General features: G+C 39.6%; 1 protein-coding gene across 2 annotated transcripts in view; it reads left to right on the top strand.

The window, feature by feature from the left end:
• Positions 1–1,299: 1,299 nt before the first annotated feature.
• kif13ba (kinesin family member 13Ba) overlaps positions 1,300–24,642 on the top strand; it is a 46,114-nt gene continuing 22,771 nt past the window's right edge. For both annotated transcript variants that reach the window (XM_041985570.1, XM_041985580.1), the window contains exons 1-9: positions 1,300–1,401; positions 1,628–1,983; positions 8,320–8,413; positions 19,733–19,745; positions 20,514–20,574; positions 20,669–20,761; positions 21,807–21,987; positions 22,945–23,032; positions 23,796–23,930. In XM_041985570.1, the coding sequence (XP_041841504.1) occupies positions 1,914–1,983; positions 8,320–8,413; positions 19,733–19,745; positions 20,514–20,574; positions 20,669–20,761; positions 21,807–21,987; positions 22,945–23,032; positions 23,796–23,930 (735 nt within the window). In that variant the 5' untranslated portion in view covers positions 1,300–1,401; positions 1,628–1,913. The remainder of the gene's footprint in view (positions 1,402–1,627; positions 1,984–8,319; positions 8,414–19,732; positions 19,746–20,513; positions 20,575–20,668; positions 20,762–21,806; positions 21,988–22,944; positions 23,033–23,795; positions 23,931–24,642) is intronic.

A 24,642-nucleotide genomic window follows, 5' to 3' on the forward strand; every position in this document is an offset into this window, starting at 1 on the left:
GTAATAAGGATATTGAGAAATGTATGATTTTTCTTTTCTTTTCTTTTCTTTTCTTTTCTTTCTTTCTTTCTTTCTTTCTTTCTTTCTTTCTTTCTTTCTTTCTTTTTTGTATACTTTGTGTATATTTATTAACGTATCACCAAAATTGTTTTTTTAATGGAGCCTGACACGAGATGTAAATTTAAAAAGACAATTTCTCCACCAGGTGAACAGTAGGTTTGGGCTTAAAATGAACAAGTTTCCCTATTCCTGGATTATAAAGGATTTATCGTTTCAATAGTATATTCTTTTAAATTGTTACTCTCTTTTGTGGTATTTCATTTTTTCATAATGCCCCATACAATTTTAATGGGTGACAGCTAATGAAGGGTTCCACAAAGTTACATTAGTTACTATGGAGTCTTCTTTTACGTTCAAAATGTATGTAGATGTCTCTCTAAATAAATCTAGTCTACTATGACGTCTTCTAGCTGGCAGCACTCAAGAGTGGAGCCAAAAGGGGTGACCTCGGTGGGCACGGACCGCCTCTTAAATCTGATGTTAGATTTTAGATCTGAAAAAATAAAGGTCTTATTTTCCACCCTTTTCTTGGGTTGTGCATTGAACAGACTACTTACCTAGCTGTATTTTGACATCTACAGGAAGTGTTAATAGTGTCATGATCTTGTGGTGGGGAACGCCGGGGTCGCGTGACTGACTGGGGTCTTAAACTCATTTTGTATCATGTTTTCCCTTCATTTAAACAATATGTGATTGCTCACAATTGACATTGTTTTTTTCTTCGTCATAATTAAATAATATATGCTCAATTAGTTGTTTTCCTTTTTTGTTTGACCCGTATGTATTTGTTTTATTAAGTGATTTGCAGTTAACGATTTCCGGTCGGGCTCGGGGACCGGCGGAAACAGGTTGGTGCAACTGTACAGCCGAAGTTTTTAAATAACAATGTTTTACATTAATTTTCCAAGGGATAATTTTACAAATCTAACCAAATAATTTTGGGGTAAATGACTTTGCATGTAAGTCATCAACACGTATGAATCGCAGTGACGGAAGACAACGCAAATAGTATTTCTAGTAAGTAAGTTCTGGGATTTTATATGTTTTTTTAAAGATCCGGTTAAGATTTTATTTGTTTTGGGGAAAAAAAACAGGCAGTTTATGTTCTCATTGGTCCTCCTACACAGCATACTCACTTAAACGTTCGTAAATGTAATGCTTTAATTTGAAGGAGAAATAGGAAACCGGAAATAGTGGTGCTGCTGGTTGTTTGCAACTTGACAGAGAGAGGACATTAAATTCCGTTGGGAAGCTGAAGATCATCGACAGGCTGCTCCCTGTGGATCATTGGTTGTTAATTTTGATCGTTAACGGTGTCACCTCTAGGATGAATCCACTTAGGTATGTTGCTCGATGTTCGGGTACTGTTTGGGGGTGTTATGCTGTCAAACGTTAACAAACGGCCCAAAACCTGTTCCCTTCATGCCGCTGCTCCACCTCAGTTTGCCTGGCAAATTAGCTGGCTAGCCCGTCTTTTTTTGGCTTATAAATAGCATATGTCTGCTCATTCACAGCCACCGTCTGCTTTAATGCCTTATCTAATTTACATTTCTGATCTTTCTTACAGGTCCGTTGCCTCTGTGGATTTTAATTAACCAGAAATATGGACAGAAAATAAGCAGCGGCGGCTGGCTTCCTGTGGGATTCTGCCCAGGCTTTTTTTTTCCTGTGTGTGTGTATGTGTGTGTGTTTTTCTTTGGACATGCCTGGTCTGTGGAGCAACGCTGAAAGAGGCTAGCTGGCCGACAGTCCGGCTAGCACAACATTTCCAGGATTTTAGATGCTTGTTCAGCTAAGGAGCTGATTTTATTTTGGACCAGTGCTGCTTACCCTTCCTGGAGTAAGGAGTCAGCATGGGAGAGCCCAGCCTGGACGACTCCAATGTCAAGGTGGCTGTGCGTGTACGGCCCATGAACAGGAGAGGTAAGGAGAGGGCTCGATTCAGCTCACATACAGTATGTGTAATGCCAAAAACTAATCCTGTAAACGAAGTCTGACTCTGTCAAAATGGTCTTAAACGCATGTTTATAGTGATATACGACTTAACATGCTGAATCTGTAATCCTGTTTGTGAATACACTGATATCACTCTTTGTTATGAGCTCTGATAGGATACACAGACCTCCTCAGGTTTACCACATTCAGACTGCATCTCATAAAGATGCTTGTCCACAGGAGACTATCCTGACTTAAGCACTCCTTGTTTAATTTCCTGGGAATGGGATGGCAGGCAGAAATCACTGCCCATTAGTTAAATGAACTTCTGCAAATAAAGAAAGGGGGGAAGAAAAAAGTCTGTTTTCTGGCTGGTTTGGATGGCACATGTTTATATAGAGCTACCACAGGGCTTCCCTTGTGGCTACCTTTCATTCAGCTAGATTTAAAGCTGAGCTGCTGTGAGATCTAGTTTGAAAGTCTTTGTCTCTTGTCTCACTGATGGAGATGTCAGTAAATTCCTGACTTCATTTGTCGCTTGTTGAAAGTATCAGCAGAGTTATTGGTTAATACGGGGGGATTTTGATTTATATGCTGTCATTTGGAAGAACCGAAGCTGCTTTCTTGACCGTCTCTATTTTGATCATGATCTCAGTCTCATAAACACCACTCTACCATGTGTGTGTCTGCTCATCTTCCCAGGGATGCTACGTATTATTACATACTCATGTCAGATTTCAGAAGAGCTCAGATAACAAAGGCACAGTGTCACACAAATCTTCATTCATGCTCTAATGCTCCGCTAAATTAAAAAGCAGATATTCAGTGCTGGATAGGAAGGCACAGATGACATTTCCTGGTTGATTGCCAAGTCGTGTTTTTGCCGTGGGATACCATGTGTCCCATGAAAGGAGGAGGAGGAGGAGGCAGAGTAGTTGACTGACAACTGGCAGAATTAATCACATTTGTTTGTCCCCCTTCCTCTCTCTTCTGCTCTCTTTCTTTGAGCTGGAGATGTTGGTCACAAGATCAAGGCAGTGGTTCACCAAACAGTTACCATAGGCAGGGATTTACCGTCAGCACTAATGTAGAGAAACTCTGTTCTCAGGAGGACTTTTTCACTAATGGCTCTCTGTAAGGTTGTAAAATAAATTTAAACCTCTAAAAGTCAAGTGCATATGTGTAAGTTAACACCTTATGATGTAAAAAGGGTTTGTAGATGTGTGAAGGGAAGATGTGCAGCAGGAATTCTTACAGATGAGGTCTAATTTGTCAATCACTTTCTTACACATCGCTTTTATGTATTTGGATTTTGTCAATCTGAGCACATCCCACATGTGGCTTCAGTCAAGGCTTTCAGTTTGCTCTCTGACCTCACAGGCACACCTAGTCAGCTTTATATTAATGTTTTTGATTAACATTTAGAGGATGTAAAAAAGTAAAGTTAAATAGAAATGGTTAAAATCTAGAAGATTGCTCGCTGGTGAATGAAGCCTGGCAAGTGGCAGCTGAAAGTAAAAATATTTTCTGCTGTTTTGTTTTAAAGTTGGAACAAGTAACAGACTTCATGCTTCCCTTTAAGTATTCCCTACCTCACAGTTTCAAAGTGAATGGTGCTTGTGTCTACTCTGCTTAAGAGGGATAAAAATCTTCCATCATATGCCACTGCTGAAGAAATTCACAGAAAAATCTGGTCAGCCTCATAAAAAATGTCTAAATGCTCTTTACCAGTCAGTCAATGAGGACTTGATTCATCTTTTAGTCATTCAGTTCAATCACAGCTCTTGCTCTGTGTCCTGCTGGCAGACGGTTGCCTCAGGACACAGTTGCAATGGTTGAAAAGGCAGCTTTCTTCATTGACTGTTTCCCAACAGCGCAGTGCAGTGAGCAGGCATCTGTAACCTCAAAGCCACTGGCCTCATGTAGGCCAGGTTGAGGAGGAGAGGTGTTGTAGTTGCCTCCCTGAACAAAGGCAGGAAGGGTGGGAGTCTGAATATTTGCTAACATTGCATAATGCTCCATGTTCCCATGGCTGTGGCCTTCGAAGAACAGAGCAACCTGGGCCGATAGCAATGGCAGCGCTACGGCCGGTGAGCTTCTTGGCTGATGTCGGAAGGGTTGTGGAAACCTAAAGGCCGTTGGCAGCCCAGAGAATTACCAGGGAAAAGGCCAGTGGAAAGGGGAGCTGGTTATGGAGCAACGAGAAGCCAATAATGGGTACATTTATCCCCTCAACCATCACACTTTCCCCTCTGCTGAGCAGGAAGTAAAGCTGGGGCAGGACAGTAGAAACACATGGGTATTGTAGGCAGGACACTAATGGATAAAAGGAGCACGTTTGACAGAAAGTTTCCATAGCTCCGCCTCTGTGTTCCTACCAGGAACTGAAAGATTTTTTTTTTTTAAGGTTTTTCCTGTTTAATGTTTCAGGTTTGAGCAGCAGTTGCTTTTTTGCATCTGATGACTGTCGAGCAGCTTTCGGTGGGAATCCCTTTTTTTATATTCAGGGTGTGGAGGGATTATTTTGACTGTAGTTCCAGGCCTGTAAATTACACTTCAGTACTTAAGCAAACACTTCATAATAAAGTGGTTATTTACATGAGCTGGGGACAAAGACATTAGTAAAATTTCCTGCAAACCACCTACGCTACAGTTTGGTATGATGTGGCAAAGACACTTCCACCAAACCGGGAGGTTGTCCTCCAGTAAATTCACTGGACGTCGACAACAGGCTGTATTGAAATTCCTGACATCCTAACACAGCGAATCAACCCTTGATTACATTGTTGTTTAACAGCTTGTATCATTGAGCATGTGGTCAGCAGCTGTCTGTTTCATCATGGCTGGTGGATTTAACTTCGTCATAAAAAACAACTCATTATAAAACCACACTGGTGTTGTGCTGTTAAAGATTTCCTGTAGAAAGGAATTGAAACTACTGCAACTGAAACACACTTGATTAACACCGTTGCATGCTCCTGCAAGCCCACTGCAAGATAGCGATTATGCATATTCACACCTATCTTTTTCTCTTTTTTTTTCTTTCATTTCAAAGTTGTGGTTGCTTTGCAACAATCAGACTTTGTATAAACGGCAAATATTGATGATTTATTTTTTTAAGCAATATTAGACTTATATCAATAGGAAAAGTTTCATGGGGGCCTTGACCAGATCAGACAGTTGAAAGGTGGTGTTTATTATCATTAAGTGTCCTTGGGCAAACACTGAATGCAGCTGAAGGAGTGCAGTTCTACCTCTGACCTCTGACATCCTTCAGGTGGCGTGGGGGGGCGGCTAACCTTGCCAGGGGGAGCACAGGGGTATAAAGAATCCTGTTCCCATCTTTATCGGCTAAGTTGGTTATCCAGAATTTGTCACTGAATTTTGTTGCCTGGTTTGGCAGCAATGTGACGTTGTTCATGTTGTATAGAGTGAACTTATTTTAAAATACACTCTGGCTTTAATGCTGTTTAGTTCTTTAATGCCACTGTTTTGCACTGTAAGGTAATAAACTACAAGAACCATTTACACTTACCCATCCACCCACCCCTAACAAAAAGAAAGACAGACAGAAGAAAAAGTGCTATATTCTCAAGCAGTTGTTTGTGTTTTTGTTTTAATGAGCGCTCTGCCAGATGTTACATGCCCAGGATGCGCTGGCTGCATTTAGCGTGTTTGTACACACAAGTATGATCATCAGGCCTCACAGTCAAGATGGATGAATGAAGAAACTTACCTCATTGTGGTGCATTAAACATAGGGTTTTTTTCTTTTTCAATACCTTTTTTCTATTTTATAATTTCTTATTTCTAAGAAAAGGGGGTGGTGTCATTAAAGACAAGAAATGATATTGTAAAGGTAAAGAGGTTTATTAACAAAAGTGGACAAAGTAAAAGAAACGATCTGAAAACGAGACAAAGAAACTCAAATCTAAACCATCCCAGTAAAGGGGCTATACTAAGGATTAATTTTTTTAACAATCAAATCTAAGCCCCAACGCCGTTCACAAAACCAAATTACAACAACAAAGAACATAGACCCAAATCAGCTAACCTAAGGCTTCTTTAGAGCCTTCACAAAACAGGTCAGCCTAGTTCCGTTTAGCAAAATGACACACAATCACAGATCCAAAGGCCTAAATTGTCAAGCTGGTCTAAACAACGACAGCTGCCCTGAATGACGGTTAGAAGTAGTGGAGTCCCAGCACATGATTCAGCCAATCGTGGACGGGTGACGGCACAGCCAGGTACCAGCCAGGATCCAGACAGCCAGCCAATCACCTGGTTGCAACCAAACACAGACGTTTACATACATTCACAAAGGTCAAGGCCTGGGGCTGTAATGGCTCCATCCTCAAGACATAAACTTAAAAAGTTTAAGACAAAGACTAAAGGAATGAATGGACAGATGGATACTCAGTTGGCATACTAAACCCTAGATAAGGCATCAGCAGAGAAGTTGGCTACTCGCTTTTTGTGTTTAATGTCAAGATTGTAAGACTACAATTCATGAACAACCAAAACCCAGCATATAAGTCTCTGGTTGTGATTGTACATGCTAGCTAGGAGTACAAGGGGGTAATGGTCCGTAAACACAGCAACAGGTGCAGGGCTAGACCCAAGGTACACATCAAAGTGCTGGAGTGCCAAGAGCAAAGCTAGAGCCTCCTTTTCCATGCTGGAGTAATTGAGCTGGTGTCCGGTAAACGTATGGGAGAAGTAACGCACAGGATGATCCGCTCCTGTCTCAGGACAGCACCAGCTCCCACAGCACCTGCATCAGCCTCCATCTGTAACGGCTTAGCCAGGTCAGGAGCATGAACCAACAATGACTTGACACTTTCAAAAGCATGTCGACACTCAGGAGTACATACAAAATCTGGACTAAGTAGGCAGATTAACAGAAAAACAATGGTGGAAAAGTTGCGGCAGAAGTTCTGATAATAACTTTCCTGGTTGAAGGAAGGAACGGGAAAGCAGAGACAGCAGCAGCTTTTGCCTCAATGAGGCGAACTTGTCCCTGACCCGGACCGTGACCTACCTGTCTACCCAAGTAGGTGACAGTCACCTTCCCAAAGTCACACTAGGCAAGATTTAAGACGCATCAGCAGGCCGTGTGAACGCTTGTTTGAAAAATGTCAAATGTTCTTCCCATGAGGAGGTGAAGACTCATTTGCTGTTTTATTTTATAAACAAAAAAAATAAAGATTTAACTTAAAACTTAGTCATTAATAGCTGAACATTCTGGCTTTATAACCTCTTATTAAGGTAATGTTTCAGTCAGCCAGGTGCAACATCAGGCTGACGTCTGCAAATTTTCTTTTACCTGCAGACTTCTTTGCATATTTGGGCTTGTGCAGGTATTTGTTTTAGAAATGCAAATTAAAAGGTGATTCCGTTTTCTGTCTCTACTTGGTCAGGAAAAGTCCTACAGTTCTATTTGATCCCATGTTTTTTTCCTTTATTAGTGTTATTTATTTGATTTTTGCCAGGGTTTATAATAACACCTAAGATGGTGATGTATAAATGGAAAAGTTTCAGTCCTGTTAAAGCACACCAGAACTAACAGTGATGTATGTGAAAGAGTCATTGACTACATGGAAAAAAATCTGCATTTCTAGGTGACTTTGATCTAAAATTTTCCAGTGTAATAAAATGTTTGGATCAGGAACATCAAATCAACACTGGGATGGGTACAAACGCAGACATGTGATATCAGGGCATGAGAAGAATTGATTGTTATTTCCTATGCTGTTTCTCTGCAGTTGTGAACTTGTCAGTTTATCCTGATAGACTCTTCAAACAAACCTTTGTGTGTGAATTGTCATAACTACCTAATAAACTGGTTTATATTATACAAATACCTTCATGGACTAAACAGAAGGACCACTCCTTACGATGCGTTAGAAGTGGTGAGTTGTTGTTCTAAAGGCCACATGTTGCATCATATACACACAGGGAGGTCCTTGGGTGTGTGTAGAGATCGAGCCTGGACTGGTCCTGTTTTATTGATTTGTCCAAAGCTTACTCCAAGGTAAAAGGTCCTTTTTAGATTCTGCTCACTGAATAATTTTAAGGTTAATGCTAAACAGAAGCTGTTGTGGCCATACTATTTAACTTCTAAACAATCCCTGGTGTAGAAAATGAATAACTAGCAGACCCATGTTTGCAACAGACACTGTCTATAACTCATGCCAGCATATGGAAAATTACATTTTAGAGTCATTTTCAAAATATCTGGTTTGCTTGTAAATAGCTGTGATTAGCATGCAGGAGTTTTACGTTTGTGTTGTGGTAGTAACGCTGTGTGTTCTCTAATCAACAGAAAAGGAACTAAACACAAAATGTGTTGTGGAAATGATGAAGAACCAGACGATCCTCCATCCTGCTGGAGCAAACCTTGGAAAAGGAGACACCAGGTGAGGATGTTGGCTCTGCCTTCACACCATTTCATTGCTTCTTCATGCACACTCACTTCAGCTAAAGAAGTTTATCTCTCATTTTTTCATCCCTTAAAGACTAAATCGTAAATTTGGGTGCTGCTCAACGCTGTAGCTTAGGGCTTCTTGTGGAGTTATTGTCTATTTTGACACAAAATAAACAGATGGGCTTGCATGTTCCAAGAAATTTGTGAGGTTATATATAATGTTCTTTCTACAGACCTTACAGAGTAAATATATTTATTTTCAGTCCACTGAGCTGTCATTCGTTGCTTTAATTTGGCAGTGCATTGACTGCAATGAGAAATGCTGCACTCTCTGAGAAGCAGAAGACACCAGCGGTCCACAAATTCCCACCAACAGAGAACCGATGTTCGGGGAACCGTTTTCAGTGCATCCAGTATGATGAAAACGGACCCAGGGGAAAAGCTCAGCTTTATTCATGTTATTCAAAACATGGGGTTTTCCTTGTTTTGTTCTTTTCATATACTTTTTTTTTTTTTTTCAAATATATCAAAACCAAAATTTGGCGTGAGATTTTTGTCTTTTCCCACATCGCCCACCCCTAAAAATAAGCTAACATAATGAAAGTGCTGGTTTTTAAAGGGGCTCACATTAATAGACTGAGAGCAGCTTATACTTTCAAACTCGTAGCCATCTGCTTATGCGTTGCCAGTGGCCCACTTTCTATATTTCTGAAAGTTTCTAGGCAGATTTAAAGCTGCTGTTTTGTACGATGGATCCAGAGCCCTGGAGCGTTATGCTAATCTTATATTTGTTTGGATTGTTTCTTTGTCCTCATGATGTAGTTTTTGGCTGGAAGTGGTTAAACACCTGCTGAACCTCCTCATGGCAGGTGGACTGTAACTCGCATCACTTGCCACTTGTTGGCTTTTATTCTCTCATCTTGTTAACCAGCTGTTGTTATTGGGTTATTAAGTTGTTCTTGGAGTCGTTCAATCCTTCCAGTGAAGGCGGCATTACGATGCATTAGATTTGGTTACAAGGCAGGACAGGAATGTGTGTTTGTGTGCCATTGGCTGTAATCAAACACATCAAACTAAGCTAGAAAAGTAATATTCAACTGATAGATCAGGACGTTTACCATCCAAACTGCAAAGAACAAAAGAAAAAAGAATTTTTCTTTTAAATTTAATTGTATACCAGTTCAAAATGAGGCCATGCATGATTACTGACGATTCATCTTGGAGGAAGCCAGCTGTGTCGGAAGAAAGATCCCCTTGTGACTTGTAGAGCTGACTTTAGTCTGCCTGATCAGAATCTTTAACAAAAAAAAAAAAAAAACTGGCTTCCAGCTGAAGGAGCAGACTACAGCAGCAGTGTGTGTTTTTATGTGTTTTTGTGTGTTAGAGTTGACTGGGAAGAAAAGAAAACAAAGGAAAGCAACACTGAGGCTTAAATGGTCAAAGACAATTGTCTGTAAGAAAGACAGACTCTACCCTGCTCTTCTTCTCCTCCCTTACTCCGTCGAATTGTAACTTCCCATTCCCTGGCTTCCTTCTTTTTTTCTTAACTCTTCTGTTTCCATGGCAACTCAGCAGGAGGTTAACTCCCGGTCGCGGCTGGTGACCGTGAAGCCCCTTCCTTGAGTGAGGAGAGGATGGTAGAGGGGGGAAGAAGCCTCATTTTACTCGAGCATCTGTCGACCATAAACTTTCCTGTGTGACTTTTATGGAGGACTGAACAAGAGCAGAGCTGTAGTTTCTCTCTTCGTCTCAGTGACAAAAGAGCGAGGAAGCGACAGGAGGACTGGCCGACCGCTGCTCTCACTGTGCAGATGCTGTTTTAATTTTGTTTGAGTCCAGCTTATGTTGACACAGTGCGTTACGTGGTCATTGAGTAAGACTGGACAGGGTGCGTGCAGGAAGTGGGTTGTAAAGTTAGGGTCTTGCAGGTGCATGTTGTTTGCTTAAGCTAACAGAGTCACCAGATTCCCTTTGTTGAAATATGGGAAGAGATATCTGGGAGTGCATAAAAAAAGATTGTGGCTTCCTGACTGAGTCCAAACTGTTTGATTCTTGTGTTACTTATTGGCAAACCCTGAACTTAAGCAATCAAATATGTTCACATAAAATTTTGAGGATTCAGGGTTTATTAAAGCAACAAAGCTGAGTAAACTTGTGTTGTACCATATGAAATAATAATATGGAAACACTACGTTGGGAGAGTGGACAAAACAAAAAGCCATGGTTAATTCTTGTACTCTTTAACAGCTTTGTAGATTTGTTCCTTGTCTCTTTTTTTCCATAAATAAAGATATTTAGTTAATTCATCTCTTAACTGAAACATCTAGACAAAAGGCTAGCCTGAAAACTTGGCAGCACATTTGCCTGCTACACATATGAGCTCCAGAGAGGAAATCCTCTTTTAGAGGTTCACGTGACATGTAGCCTTACCAAATATACAGCAAATGCTGTAAAAGTACATTTGTAGAACTTTACAGTTCATTTAAAGACTTGCCTCTGTTGCATGTTTCAACACTCCTCTAAGGTTGTTGTTGTTCCATGTACAGAAGTGGACTTTTGAGAGCAGGAACCCAAACATAGTAGAAGTGAAGGACAATGTACCGTAAAGTTAAACCTGATACCAACTGTTGAGTTAGACTGATTTACTTTGATTAGCAAAATTACTTAAATGCAGTAACTGAAGGCAGATTAAAGGGAAATGCAATAAAGTCCTGGGAAATTGATGCCACATAATACTGACAGCAGTGAATTTTAACAGCTGGTAAGGCCTGCTGGTGCCATTGTGTGCACAGCCTGTTTTGTTGCACAGCGTTCCATGAGATCAGCTCAGTAATTTTACACATGTGCATGGGCTGCCTCAGACTAGGGACACGTTTATTCCAGCATTCCAGTGCAGAGGTGTCCAAAAAAGTTACAGCTGGCTGAGTCAAGCTAATTTGCATCAAGTGCACACTGCTGGTAGTCGGACAGCAAAATATATCTGCCTTTCACCAAGTGATAATACGAAATAATGGCTACTGAGATATCTTCCTGTCTTTGAATGTAAGAGCCTCTGCAAAGGCAGCTTTTTTTGCTGAGTGCTGCCAAGTCTGCTGTGATTTAGTTCGTCATCAGCTGGAATGTGTTAGGAATTCATTCTCTGCCAGGCTATAGCCCTGTTTCCTGCAATCAGATCCTGTTTTAGAAAACACAGGTGGCTTTAGCACAGTTGTTGGCGAAGCTCAGGATTAGCTCTGTTTGGATACAAATGAAGTACGGTCTCCCACTTTTGAGTTGTCAGAAACATTTTTTTTGCACTTTACTAGGAAAATTTATTTCTGTGTATGTCATTTTATGAAAATGTGATATGTGTCGGGAAGTGTAATTTCCATTTCAATGTCCCCTTGTCTGTTGAACTGAAACCTGGTTAGTGAAAGCATTGTGAGATGGTTAGTATTAAATCATGCTGAATGTCCTACACACAATTTAATTACATGTATCTGTTGTTGAGTCTTTGAAGTACTGATGTAGTATCCCTTTGGGGAAAAGGCATTTGTGTTACCTGAACCTGTACATACAGAGAGCTATGACAGCTGCTTTTACTTCTCTTTAGATATATGTTGTGTCCACAGCAGAGGACAGATATGCAATATCCTGATGTCATTAAATAGAAGAAAAGCTTTACACCCACAATCTTTTTTTTTTTTTTAGGCAAATGTCATTGTGGTAACCATGCAAATGAAAGTTAAATTTGTTCTCCCTATGTCTCTCTGTCCCGAGCTGAAGGCTTACAAGCCAGATGGAAATAGTCAAAACAAAGAAAGAAATGTCCATCGAGCAGATCAGCCGGACACTAAATGCTAATGGTGATAACATTGACAATGTGATTGTGACAAAGGTCAGATAGTCTGTTAAAATAAAAGTGGCCCACAGTCTGTCCCAACAGCAGATTACACAGAAGCTCTGCAGAGCTAATCGTCTTTCTGAACCCTCTGAGAGGAGTCCTACTTAAATCTGTCCCGTGTTTACCCTAAAACTGGCCTGGAACTGGGCTCCGACCAACACTCATTCACTTGTGCAGGACTGTGATCCATTTTGCTGCTGTTGTAATGGACTGTGTCATAGTCTGACCTCTACCTGCACCACGGCTGTCAGATTGAATTGTGAAAACCTCATCCATGGACGGTATGAATCAACGTATCCGTTTGATGTTCACGATGGACAAAATGTGAGATAAATAGTGACTGTTAAAAAGATGATGCAAAACCAGGAGGTATGTTTGGTTATTACAACAGCAGTTTCACTCATTCCAGTTTTTTTTTTTTTTTTTTTTTTGTCTTTTTGATGAAATCCAGGCTGAATGTGCTTCTGAGTGCCCAGCCAGAAGAAATACTGTGTGTACTTGGACTACTTTAGGTGTATTTTTATATAAACATTTAAAGTTATATTTGCCTACGTTACTAATGGATAATAGAACGTCTTTATTTTTCTTTCTCTTTCACATCCTTATCAGCTGCTGTGCTGCTTCTTCTTCTCCTCCGACACTCGTTAAACAGACTGTAGTCAAGTCCACTAGAAAACATTTACTTGGTCAAGTTGACAGACTCTAAATTTGGACCCATATTATCAACATTATGGTAATATTTTAGTGAAAGGTGTGTTTTCTGTAATCTAACGTTCTATATTTGAGTATATGACAGCCAATCCAGCCATTAATGGTGCAACGTTTTCCTCTGGTCAGCTTAAAAATAAGTAAAAAACCAAGACACTACTGCTGAGGGGCTCCAAAGTAGACTTACCTTTTCTCTTTATTTGCTCTTTATTTTCATTTGACATGTTAGTGGGTTCCTGGTGGTTATTTTTGTTATTTTCGGTTTTTTTGTTTTGTTTTGTTTTTTTGTGTGTGTGTTGTTGTTTTTTTTTGTTTGTTTTTTGTTTGTGTGTTGCCTCTGACAAGTATGTAAAGTATAACTGCACATCCTACAATTCTGGAAATTTGCTGTACATATGTTTTCGTTCAGTGGTGGGTCTGAAGCCCATTTCACACTTTATGTAACCATCTTGTCCACTCTGGCATGGATCAATCGCAGTCAAGGCCTTTTATACGGTTGATTAAAAGCAGTGCTACAACCGGAGTTAACATTAAAATGGTTAAATTCTAATGTGATCTATTAAAACACACAGTTCTTTCCATGAGCCAATTGTGAGGTCTGCTTCTGGTTCAGTTTTTCCACCAGCAGGACTCACCAAGCTGACCGGACTTTAGCTGCTCACCATCCCACATTCAGTGAGTCATTGCAGAGATGAGGTTTTGATTATTTTTTTAAGGCTTATAAGCAATCATCAAAGTAACATTAATAATTTTATGTATAATAAAAATGTCCTCTTTGCACTCCGACAGTTTTCTCTCTTACATTACATATTCTAATTATGCTGTGGCACACCCTTTCTTTTTGGATCTTGTTAAGCTACTGGGAATGTCCTCACCTTCAGCATGTGAATCACAGGGTCAGAGCATTCTGTACTGGTCTGCCTGATAAACCGGCCGCTAACCTCCCCACAGCTGTACTCAGACACTGTGGTTTGCACGATGACCTGAGGCTGTTTGCACTGGACCAGTGAAGCTGGATGTTGACACACTGACAAAGATTTGTCACATGTCAGCGATGCAAACACAAGCAGCTTGGTTTCCAAGACCATAGACAAAAGGAGGCTGTGCGGCCCTGTGTCCTGAAACAATGCTGTGTATTTTGTGTGTCAGTGTGCTAAGATGCCATGTGATGGTGGAAATCTTTAAGCATTTTGCTCAAATAAAAACAGTGTTAAGTCTGTTTCATCTAAAGTTTTTTTTTTCTTCATTTTTGTTGACCCAAGCTTGTTGTAGTCTTACTTATCCCAGGTTCACACCACTGATTCAGGCTCAGACAGACGATTCTACTCACTTAACATCCATGTCAGAAATCTGGTGGCTTGTTGCCCAGCTTTATTGACTGTAGTGAGAAAATGTGCTGTTACAGAATAACAGTGCATCAGAGATTTGCACTACATTGGAGCTTAACATGAAATTTGTGGCATTTGTTTTGACTTATTTCAACACATGCAGGCTTCTGGAAAACATTTGCAGCAAGTGTAGAATACAGGCATAGTGTGGATGTCTAGGATTATATGCACAGGCAGTCTATAGAATTTTATATACAGCATGAGGACCCACTGACTCATAACCTAAGAGTATGTGTGCACTGAACCCAAGCATTAGCTTCTTACATGTACCGTTGTCATGTGGCGTCAGTATGTACTCGGTTACTCTGATGACCTTTGTTCTTCAGCTTAAAATTCCAGACTCTAGGCTCAGCCTCTCCTCTCCCTAAACCCACTGGCTACCTTCAGCCTTCTCTTCATCCTCCACCCCTCCTTCCCTCTGCCTCCCTACACAACCGTGGATGGTATGGTGCAAGAGAGGAAAAAATAGAATGCACGAACAGTAGGGAAAGAGGAGGGGGAAGCAACCATGCATTAAGTTATTTTTTAAATGACACCAACAGGCTGAAAAGAGGGGAGACGAATGGGATTGTTTCAGGACCGAGGGAGGCGGGTTCACCACTCTCCTGACTGCCTAATTCTCCCCTCTCATTGGTCAGAGGGTGCCCCTTAATTTGTTAATGGGTATCTGAATTCTGTACATGGGTGACCCTTCTCTCCTATAGTCTTTGAAGCAACCTTGACAGCTGTCATCATTATGTACGTCAAAAACCTGCCATGCTAGTTTTACCCCTTAAGCACAGATATGGCTACGTGGAGATGGGAGGCATGTAGGATGCTCATAAGCCCCTGAGAGGAGCTTTAAGACACACAAAAATATCTTGAAATCAGTGTCACAAACATTTTAATATCCTAAAGCCTTTTGAATATGTGGATGATAAATGTAGTTTGACAAGGTTACCCATCTGTTTTCACTGGTAGAAGTTCATTTAATCTTCTCCTGGGAAAGCCAATTCCATTAATTTGTTTTAAACTTTTATTTTAATGACACTAACACCCTTTTAAACACAGAGAGAAACCAGGGCAGGGCAGAGAAGGTGTTAATTTCATCATAATTGAAAAAGGCAACTGGAATTAATTAAACTTCAGATGGGAGTTTTTCTGCGTGTATCTGCATATCAGCAGCAGAACGTCTGTGAAATATGAGGTGTTGCAGATTTGTTGGCAGGTTTGTGTAAAAGCTGCAGCTTTGGTGGCTTATAAAGAATGTGCATGGGTAAAAGGAAACAGGTGTGTGAGGCTTTTTGCTGTTGTGTGTTTCTTGTCTTTACTCGCCACTTTCTCCAAGAAGCAGAATGTATAAAACAAAATGTGAGGAAAAAGGAGAACGCCATGGTTAGCACGATGCATGGTCATTGATTTGACTGACTACTCAAATGAGTGGTAATATATTTTAGCAGTAATGTTGTTGCAGAGGGTTCTTCTGAAGGTAGATATCTTTCTGTGCCTGGCTGTCTCCTACCTCTGGCTTTCTCTTTGGATTTCATACCGCTCTATGGCTGGTAGTTGCCCTCAACCTGAGGAGAAAAAAAATACAAAGAGAATCTTGAGAAAGACTAGAACAGAAGACAAGACAAATTCATCACTTTTAGTCTGTGCTGAAAAACGTTATATAGAAGAAAGCTAAAATAATCACCCCAGTGTCTGTGCTTGGCTGTAAATATGAACTGTAACAGCCTTTCATGTTTTCCACAAGTGAATAATCTTTATTTGCTGTACAATAATGGACTCCAAATTGTTTAAATAAACAAAACAAACAAACTTATAGCCCTACCCAGATTGATGGACAGCAGCAGTCGCTTCTCTAAGAACGTTCAGTAATTCCTCCTCAATTTCCTCCTCTTCTTAAATTATCCATAAGATTGAATGTCTCTAAATCACCTCTTAGATTGGTGAATATAACTCTCCTCACCAGTAAAAGGACGTAGTAGCTGATCCTACTTTGCAGGCAAATGTGAGACAGATCCCGTGCAGACACAAACAGCGTTGAGACAGAGACGAGGAAAATTAACAAATAGAAAGCCATAAGAATGAATGAAAATCAACAATGAAAATAAAGACGTGCACCAAAACCTGTTTATCTTCATTTTTATTGTGATTAACTTGGTTATAAATAATCACAGTGAGATTCAAATCATAGAAAAGCAGCTTTATGTGCAAATGGGTAATTAATTACCTCCACATGAACTATATGTGTTAAAAATCTCTATGTACCTCACAACTTAATTCAGTTATAATTAAGAGTCACCATGTAACTAAAAGAAGTGTTCAAAGCTAATTATTCTTAACAATTCCTATTTAATTTGCTTTCAGCATATTTTATGAATGAAACCATTAGAAAAAATGTCAGCAGATGAGTGGAAGACGTACATTTGTCAGCATTGAAAATGATCCATCAGGAAAGAAGAGTGTGCCAGTCGCACTTGGAGTAAATGAGCACAGGTGTGTACTTTATATATCACTAACAAACATCCTCCTGTTATGTTTAATGAGCAGTATAATTACTCATTTATTGCTCTGATCGCGTGTCATCTGGAACACATGAGACACGATCTACCAGTCATCAAGTCATGAAGTGTACAGTTGGGTGATAAAGGAGTCTGGAAATGCAGCATGCATGACGTTTGAGCTATCCTATCAGTTTTATTTAATGATTCCATGGCATTGGTTTTGATACAATAAACTGACAAGGTGTTTCAAGTTCCCCCTCTAGCTTCCTGTCAACATTACCTCAGCATTTAAACAGAAAATTGGTTTTTGACATTTAATGAATCGGTTCAGAATAGTCCAGGTTGTCCATGTGATGCATCTGAAATTTGGTTGTCAGACAATTACAGCGGGGTACCATACCACACAACGATTACTCGATTTCACAGTTACTGCTGTATTAAAAGCCATGATTTATTAATCATAAATACCCATCAATATCGTTACTTTCCATAAAAGATTGTGTCCCAACCATTTCAGCAGTTCAGTGCAACTTGTGCATGGAATGAAAACAGAGTTGCACAACATCCGTGCAAACTGCAGAAGAGACATGTTGGAGTGGTAAAAAATGACATAGGAGGAGTTTTTCCCTCCCAACAAACAGACAAAGTGGTCCTTATTGGATTTTTGTTGGGTTATATTAAACTTACCAGCCTGTAAAACAGCCATAAAACATTTGCAGTGAAAGGAGGAAATGCACTGAATATGCATCACCTGCTGGATAACTACCAGCTTTGTACGTCTCTACTCGGGGGTCAGAAGAAAAGTTCAAAAACATTTTCAAAATGTAGCTTACAGATAAAACCTTCCAGGTCCAGGTAGAGGTCCTGTTGTCTTTTCCATTTGTTTTCTCTGAGAGAAATCCAGAATTAATATGTAGTATTTATTATTTACAGAGCAGAGGGGATTTAGATGGATATGGACTTTTTGGTCAAATCCACCGAGTTTGTTTTTGACTTAAAATCTTGACAGTGAACTTGAACTCAATTAATTTGTTTTATGCCATTTTTAGGTGGAACTTGTAGATCTGTACAAGGGATGTTCCAGTCCAATCCCAAGTTTCGGATCAGGGACTTTTTTTTTTTAAACAGCTGGTATCTGTGTCACCGAGTGCCCCCGACTTCCTGGTTCTTTGTTGGTTTTAGTGAGCTGGGATGGTAGTTTGATTAGCACATGGCCAAATAGCACATTGATACAGACTAGTTTCTTCATATGAATAAAGTAGTTTCTACTCACCAATCGCTGAATCAGTGGGAGAGATAATTGAAGATGGCGACAGAGCAGCACGTTTCACTGTCATCCCGTGTTCAGTGTCAACACGGGACGAAATGCTGAGTTCAAAGTCATTATGAAACTGCAGCTGTTATTATTTGGTTATAAATTCTTTTTCATTTTTCTGTTCACTGGTTTTACGGCTGCTGTACTACAGTAAGTGTAAAATAGATTGACAAAGTAGAGCTTTGTTTTTTTTATACTTACAGTATTCTGATGTAATGTGCAAAAAGGATCAAACCCAAATGTTTATTTTACATTAGCTTTTTATTAGTTATCAATCATTCATTTTCTAAGAAAAATAAGTCTGCTTTGATATTTCCTCATACATAGAAAACCAGATGGAGTCAACCATCTGTTTATTCAGTGTAGGAGGGAGCGCTACCGCAGGTCCTTCATCCCCACTGCTGTCAGACTGTACAACTTGTCTGTATAGTCATAATACTGTGTAATATTTATTTATATTTTACTGTGCAATACCCCCCATTATCAATGTCATCATATTCTTCATATCCCACTATCACCATGTAAATATGTATATAGTCTGTGAGGTTGTTGTTATATTTTATTTTATTTTATGTATGGATGTAGTGTGTGTGTGTATGTATATATATATATATATGTATATATATATATATATATATATATATATATATATATATATATATAATGTATGTGTGTATGTATGTATGAATGTATGTGTGTATGTGTTGATATATATGTATGTATATATATATATATATATCTTTATATTATAACGGTACATATTTTTGCTTTTCTTAGACTTGTAAATAATTTCTATTGCACTTTCTTGCTGTGATGCATGTTCACCTTATTTTGCCTCTCTGTACTTTATTCTATAACAAGAGCTGCTGTAACAAGTGAATTTCTCCACTGTGAGATAATAAAGTCTAATCTAATCTAATCTAATCTAATTTTTAAAATATCATTGTCTGTACGTACTTTTTCAGGAAACAGCCCCCCCCCCCCCCCCCCCCTTTATTCACATACACACACATATCCCTCTGTCAATTTATGCGTTTTTGACCATGATCGAGTAACCTTTGTAAGCAATTATCTGTTTCCATCTTGCATTTTCTCACCTCTGTGCCAGCTCCAGTGCAGCCTCCTGTCACACAACCATTAAGCATTCCTGGAAATAATTCAGCAAGCTTTTGGAGATGAACACTGTGCATTCTGACATCCACTGACACACTCACCAAATCCTGTGAGAAGTTGTTTCTGACATCAAAATTATTTTTATAAAAAGCTACAAATACAAGGATTATAGTCAGTCACTCATCTTCAAGTCTTGAGGTGACTTGTCAAAACAAGGAAAGTTTCCAGGTGGTGGCCTTAATGTGGGTTTTGATTCTGTCCATTTATGTGTATTTTCCTTCTTTGACTTCTCATATCTGCTCAGGACAGAAATATAAGATTTTTTAACTTTTATTCCCTAACATACTTACTAATATACCCTCTGTCATTTCTTCCCACATGTTCCTGTGGACCTTGATTTTTGTAACATCATCAGGAATCAGTCCAAGGTAACTGCACTCACACACACACAAACGCTTTCAACACTGAGCTGATTCCATGGATGTGAATCATCTCAAAGTAAAACAAAGACTCTGCTGTATTTTTGCCATACCACTTTGAGAACTGTGTGTAATGATGTATAAAGCCACGGATAACAGAAGAGTGTTGTTTCGGTTATTAACTATAAATCCTTGTAAAAAAAAAAAAATTGTTCCTTTGGAAATTTTTTAATATTTTTTTCACTCTATTTGTCAGTATTTCCAATAGTTTTTTTTTCCCCCTGTTATGTGGTCTGAAAGAAGCTGGTATAAACAGTTTTTCTTACAGTATGTAGTGTTAGTCATTTCTATCTGCTCTATTAGTCAGTTCAAAGGCCACTGAAGCAAATATTAAATTATAAGCAAGAAAACCTCTACATTACATTCCCCCTTTGATATTTGACAAGAAAATTACCTTTTTAATTTATTTATAGTATGTTTTTTTCAGTTGGGTAAAAATCTTGTTACGAACATATCAAGGAAAAAGTGGGCACTATGACGTGACATATTAGTTGCAGGGCTTCCATTCTAAAACATCCATTTTTGCCATTTTGGCCGTCGCCTGCTTCAATTTTTGGAGCTAGAAGTGACATGAAGGGGACGGAACTGCCTGAGACTGTGCGCTTCTGTTGGACGTCCGCTAGAACAGACATTCATCACACATCCAAGTCGTTGCTGTGTTGCAGGCAGGCTTCCTGTGTGTCTCATGCTTCTGCTGCTTTCACTCTGCTTCCGCAGGTTTTTGCCTATGACTACTGCTTCTGGTCCATGGATGAGACCGATAAGGAAAAATTTGCCGGTCAGTTGATGATTTAAAAAAAAAAAAAAAACGCATCTGTGTTTGTCAAGATAAAAGGTAGTGGAATAATTGTTTGTGTTTGACTCCTCTGCAGGTCAGGAGGTGGTGTTCCAGTGCCTTGGGGAAAGTCTTCTCCACAATGCCTTCCAGGGCTACAATGCCTGTATCTTTGCCTATGGACAAACTGGTAATTAATTATTGATTATTCTATGATCAGTATTGTTGATCTGTTAATCGTTATGTTAGATAACAGAGACTCTTATTTAATTCCAGGGGTTGAAGTTTAAGAATTTTCAAATACTTCCACAGCCAAGTTTTGATTATGCTTCTAGAGTAGTGTCATTCTAAGTGGGCTCTGTTGGGAACTTATATGGACTCTTTTCTTTGCCTCAACAGAATATTAAAGTAGGAAAACCAGTTTTTGTTCCATCTGACAGTCACCAGACTGAGTCCTGAAGCTTAAGACTTATGTGTGGCTTATGAATATAACAGGATAATCTGATACTTAATTTGCTTATCTTGACTCTACATATCTTTCAAAAACCAAGTTAAAGCTGAATTCAATTCTGTTTATTTATGTAGCCCAACAACAAAGGTCACCTGAGGACAAGCGCCACATTTACAGGATGGTAAAAAAGTTAGACTATTGTGTTAGTTTGACTAAACCTGAACTTTTAAGATGCATATGAACTTGTTAGCCCCATTGAAAGTATACTTAAACCAAACTGTAGCTGCTGGATTGAAATTACCTTCACATGTCCACATTTAACAGAACTGAAACCGGCCGAGTGCTGTCCACAGTTCCTGTAGCAGTCTTTCACTCGGAAGTAACAGGAGAAGCTGGCAGCTGCAAAGAATGACCAGAAGAGATAGCATACATCTCATTCTTACAATGTATAAGCTAAAAACGTATGAAATGTACAGACCTGTAAAGTGGTTTATTCCACTGTGGAGATGGGACTAATTTGCCGCCAGCTTAAAAGTGGAAAATTGTCAGCTGTTCCAACAGATTCTAGCATAAACCGATTTTCCCCCCTTTTCTAAAATACTGGGACAAGGACTTTTGTCCAGTTAATCTTCCCTATTGAATCCTAACCAAAGCTTGACTAAACTGCATTTGCAAATGTACCAAAATAATTTTGTCTTTAATGGGGATGTTACATCTGCTGTGTTCAGTTATCCCAGGTGAACTCTGTCTCTTTAATCCTTGTGTGTGATTGTTTCTCTTCTAGGTTCTGGAAAGTCGTACACCATGATGGGTTCAGGGGACCAGCCAGGGCTGATTCCGCGCCTCTGCAGTGCTTTGTTTGAGCGGACCCAGAAGGAACAGCGGGAGGAGGAGAGCTTTACTGTGGAGGTGTCCTACATGGAGATCTACAACGAGAAGGTCCGAGATCTGCTGGACCCCAAAGGGTATGACCTCAACCTTACCTTCCAACCCTTTTACAGATGCAAGGGTGATGCATTTATTTACCTCCGTCAGGCATGGGCCAAATGAAAATCAATGGTACATTGACTTTGCAATATCTGCTGGATCTCTGCTGATGTTTATATCCGTTTTATCCAGCTTTTGTATTCACAATCACTGTGTTTGGTTAATGCAAATTCAGCCTGATGCAGCTGATTTACAATAAAATCCCTCAGCTAAATGGATGGCAATGAAGCAGCTGCAGGAAGCTTTGAGTTATGTTAGCTTAATTTCCTAATGCAAATCTCACAGTGGGCAGTGAAGGCCCCACTCGGCAAAAAAGGGGCATTAAATTTAATTCTTATGTTTTGGATTTCTAACAAAATTCTGTTTTTAGTGTTATAAGAATATATTTTGGGGTTTCAGAAAGCTCTTATTTAGATTAGCAGCAAGCCTATAGCTAAGCTGTTAACATAAACTTCAGCAAGCCATAAATAAACCAGAAAAAGTGGTGGTGGGCTGTGCTAGCTGCGGTGGTGTGCAGTGGTCAGTAGATAAAAAGATTAGTGGCCTGCCCTGCAGCCACTGATTGAGGCCAGTTAATGTCCAGCAGGTCAGCAGTAAATCAGGACCGCAGGCCTCCGTCTGCTGCTCCAGACACATAACCTTTGACTCTCACTAAGTACAAGACCTTTAACCTCAGTAAAAAGGGCCGAAGAGAAGAACACCATCTGACAGCCATATGCGCTCTTGCTGTGGATCAACAAACGATGAAGTTCTCAGGCCTGGAACATGTTAGAATCCGGGTCAGAGAGCCAAGCGTTAATAAAGTGCACATGAATTGTTACCATCAACCTGAATGATCAATGATCACTTCCACTGAAACACAGGATACAAAGTAGTTTGCTAAGTCTGACGGTGTTATTTATCTGTGTTCTAAACGTGTTTTTGTTTGTGTCCAGGAGTAGACAAACACTGAGGGTGAGGGAGCATAAAGTTTTGGGTCCTTACGTGGATGGCCTGTCTCGACTAGCGGTAGCCAGCTACAAGGTAAAGATCCTGTCGCTCACATCCACTGATACTTTCAATCACACCATGATTCTCCCAGTTTGTTTTTAACACTGTCCAGTCTGTCTGCAGTTTAAGAGACTATTGTATTTTCCCTCATATTGAAGCAAGATGTGATGGAATAAACCCTTTTACAGCTTCGTATTGGGTTTTTTTCTAGATTCACCTGTTGCATTAAAAACCAAAACACTTGACAAACAATTTAGCCTCCAGAGAACCAGTCAGAGCTGTGAATGAGATGGCTTTCCAGCTCTGTAGATTTCATACCTTTTGACTGTTTTTCTTTTCTACAAAAGAGGAGCAGAATTTAGTTTTATTTGCTAGCTCAGAACTTAAAAATCACTTGATCTGAATTGGGATCACAATAAAAAATATTATTAGGTTGTATAAAACAGAATTTATTTCTCACAGATTAATACATGAGGGAGTTGCACGTGTATAGCAATGGAACCAAATATATCTGCCAAACAGTTCACATCTTTATCTAAAAGAGTGAAATGAACTCACGTTGCGCTGCAGTGCTTCAGTCCAGCAACCTTCTGAACACACTTGAATTACTTTCTGTCCCTGGTGTTCCTGCACCCTCACAGAATTCCAATCCCACATCATTGTCCCACACCATGAAGATTTATTTCCAAAATATGTGTATGGTATTATTATACATATATCAACTCGGTGAGAAGGTTGAACATGCATGTTAATAAATTATGCTGAAGCAGTTTTTATGTTTTTATTATTTTATCAGGACATTGAGTCTCTGATGTCGGAGGGGAATAAATCTCGCACTGTTGCTGCTACCAACATGAACGAGGAGAGCAGTCGGTCACACGCCGTCTTCAACATTATCCTCACGCACACACTCAAAGACTTGAAGTCTGGGGTAAGACATAACAACACAGACACAGCTGAACAAAGTAAGACTTGATCTCAGCACACGTGAATCCTTTTGTAAAACACTGCCAAGAAAAAAATAAAAGATTATAAACATATTTACAAAAAGACAAAAGAAATATTCAAGAAAAGCAGAGCTGAAGGCGGCTGGTTTTAGAAGAGATGCTGATTGAATCTGACACTTAAATCTGCCACCTATCAGGTACTTGGCATTTTAGAGGCAGCTCACCCAGCTCCCTTCTTCATTATCTTAGTTTGGACTTGTAAACAGGGACTTCATAAATCATGTAGTGATCTTTTGGAGTAGAAACACAGTCAGCATTTGTTTTGTTTTTTTTTCCCCCACAGATTTAGTGGAGCTCACGTGGTCACATGATTAGCTCTGCACATGGCGTCTTTGATAAATTTCTAATGCAGAGCTCCCATCAGACGGCATAGCTCACACACTTTTGCTTACTTGACATTGACTCAGCCAGTAATGACAGGCCAGTATTTGTATAAAGACTATCTGGAAAGCAGATCATGTGTTTGGCCAAGCACAACCCTAACCTGTGAAGCAGCGGAGAAATAAGATGACAAAATTATACTATTATGGGTATATTTTTAATTCTTGTTAGTCCAACTTGTTTGTTTCTATTTTCACGTGCTCCTGTTAGGCAAACAGTACCAGACAAATCTTTGATCAGACCAAATGGGAAGAT

The sequence above is a fragment of the Melanotaenia boesemani genome, chromosome 1, assembly GCF_017639745.1.
Source record: "Melanotaenia boesemani isolate fMelBoe1 chromosome 1, fMelBoe1.pri, whole genome shotgun sequence".
Taxonomy (NCBI): domain Eukaryota; kingdom Metazoa; phylum Chordata; class Actinopteri; order Atheriniformes; family Melanotaeniidae; genus Melanotaenia; species Melanotaenia boesemani.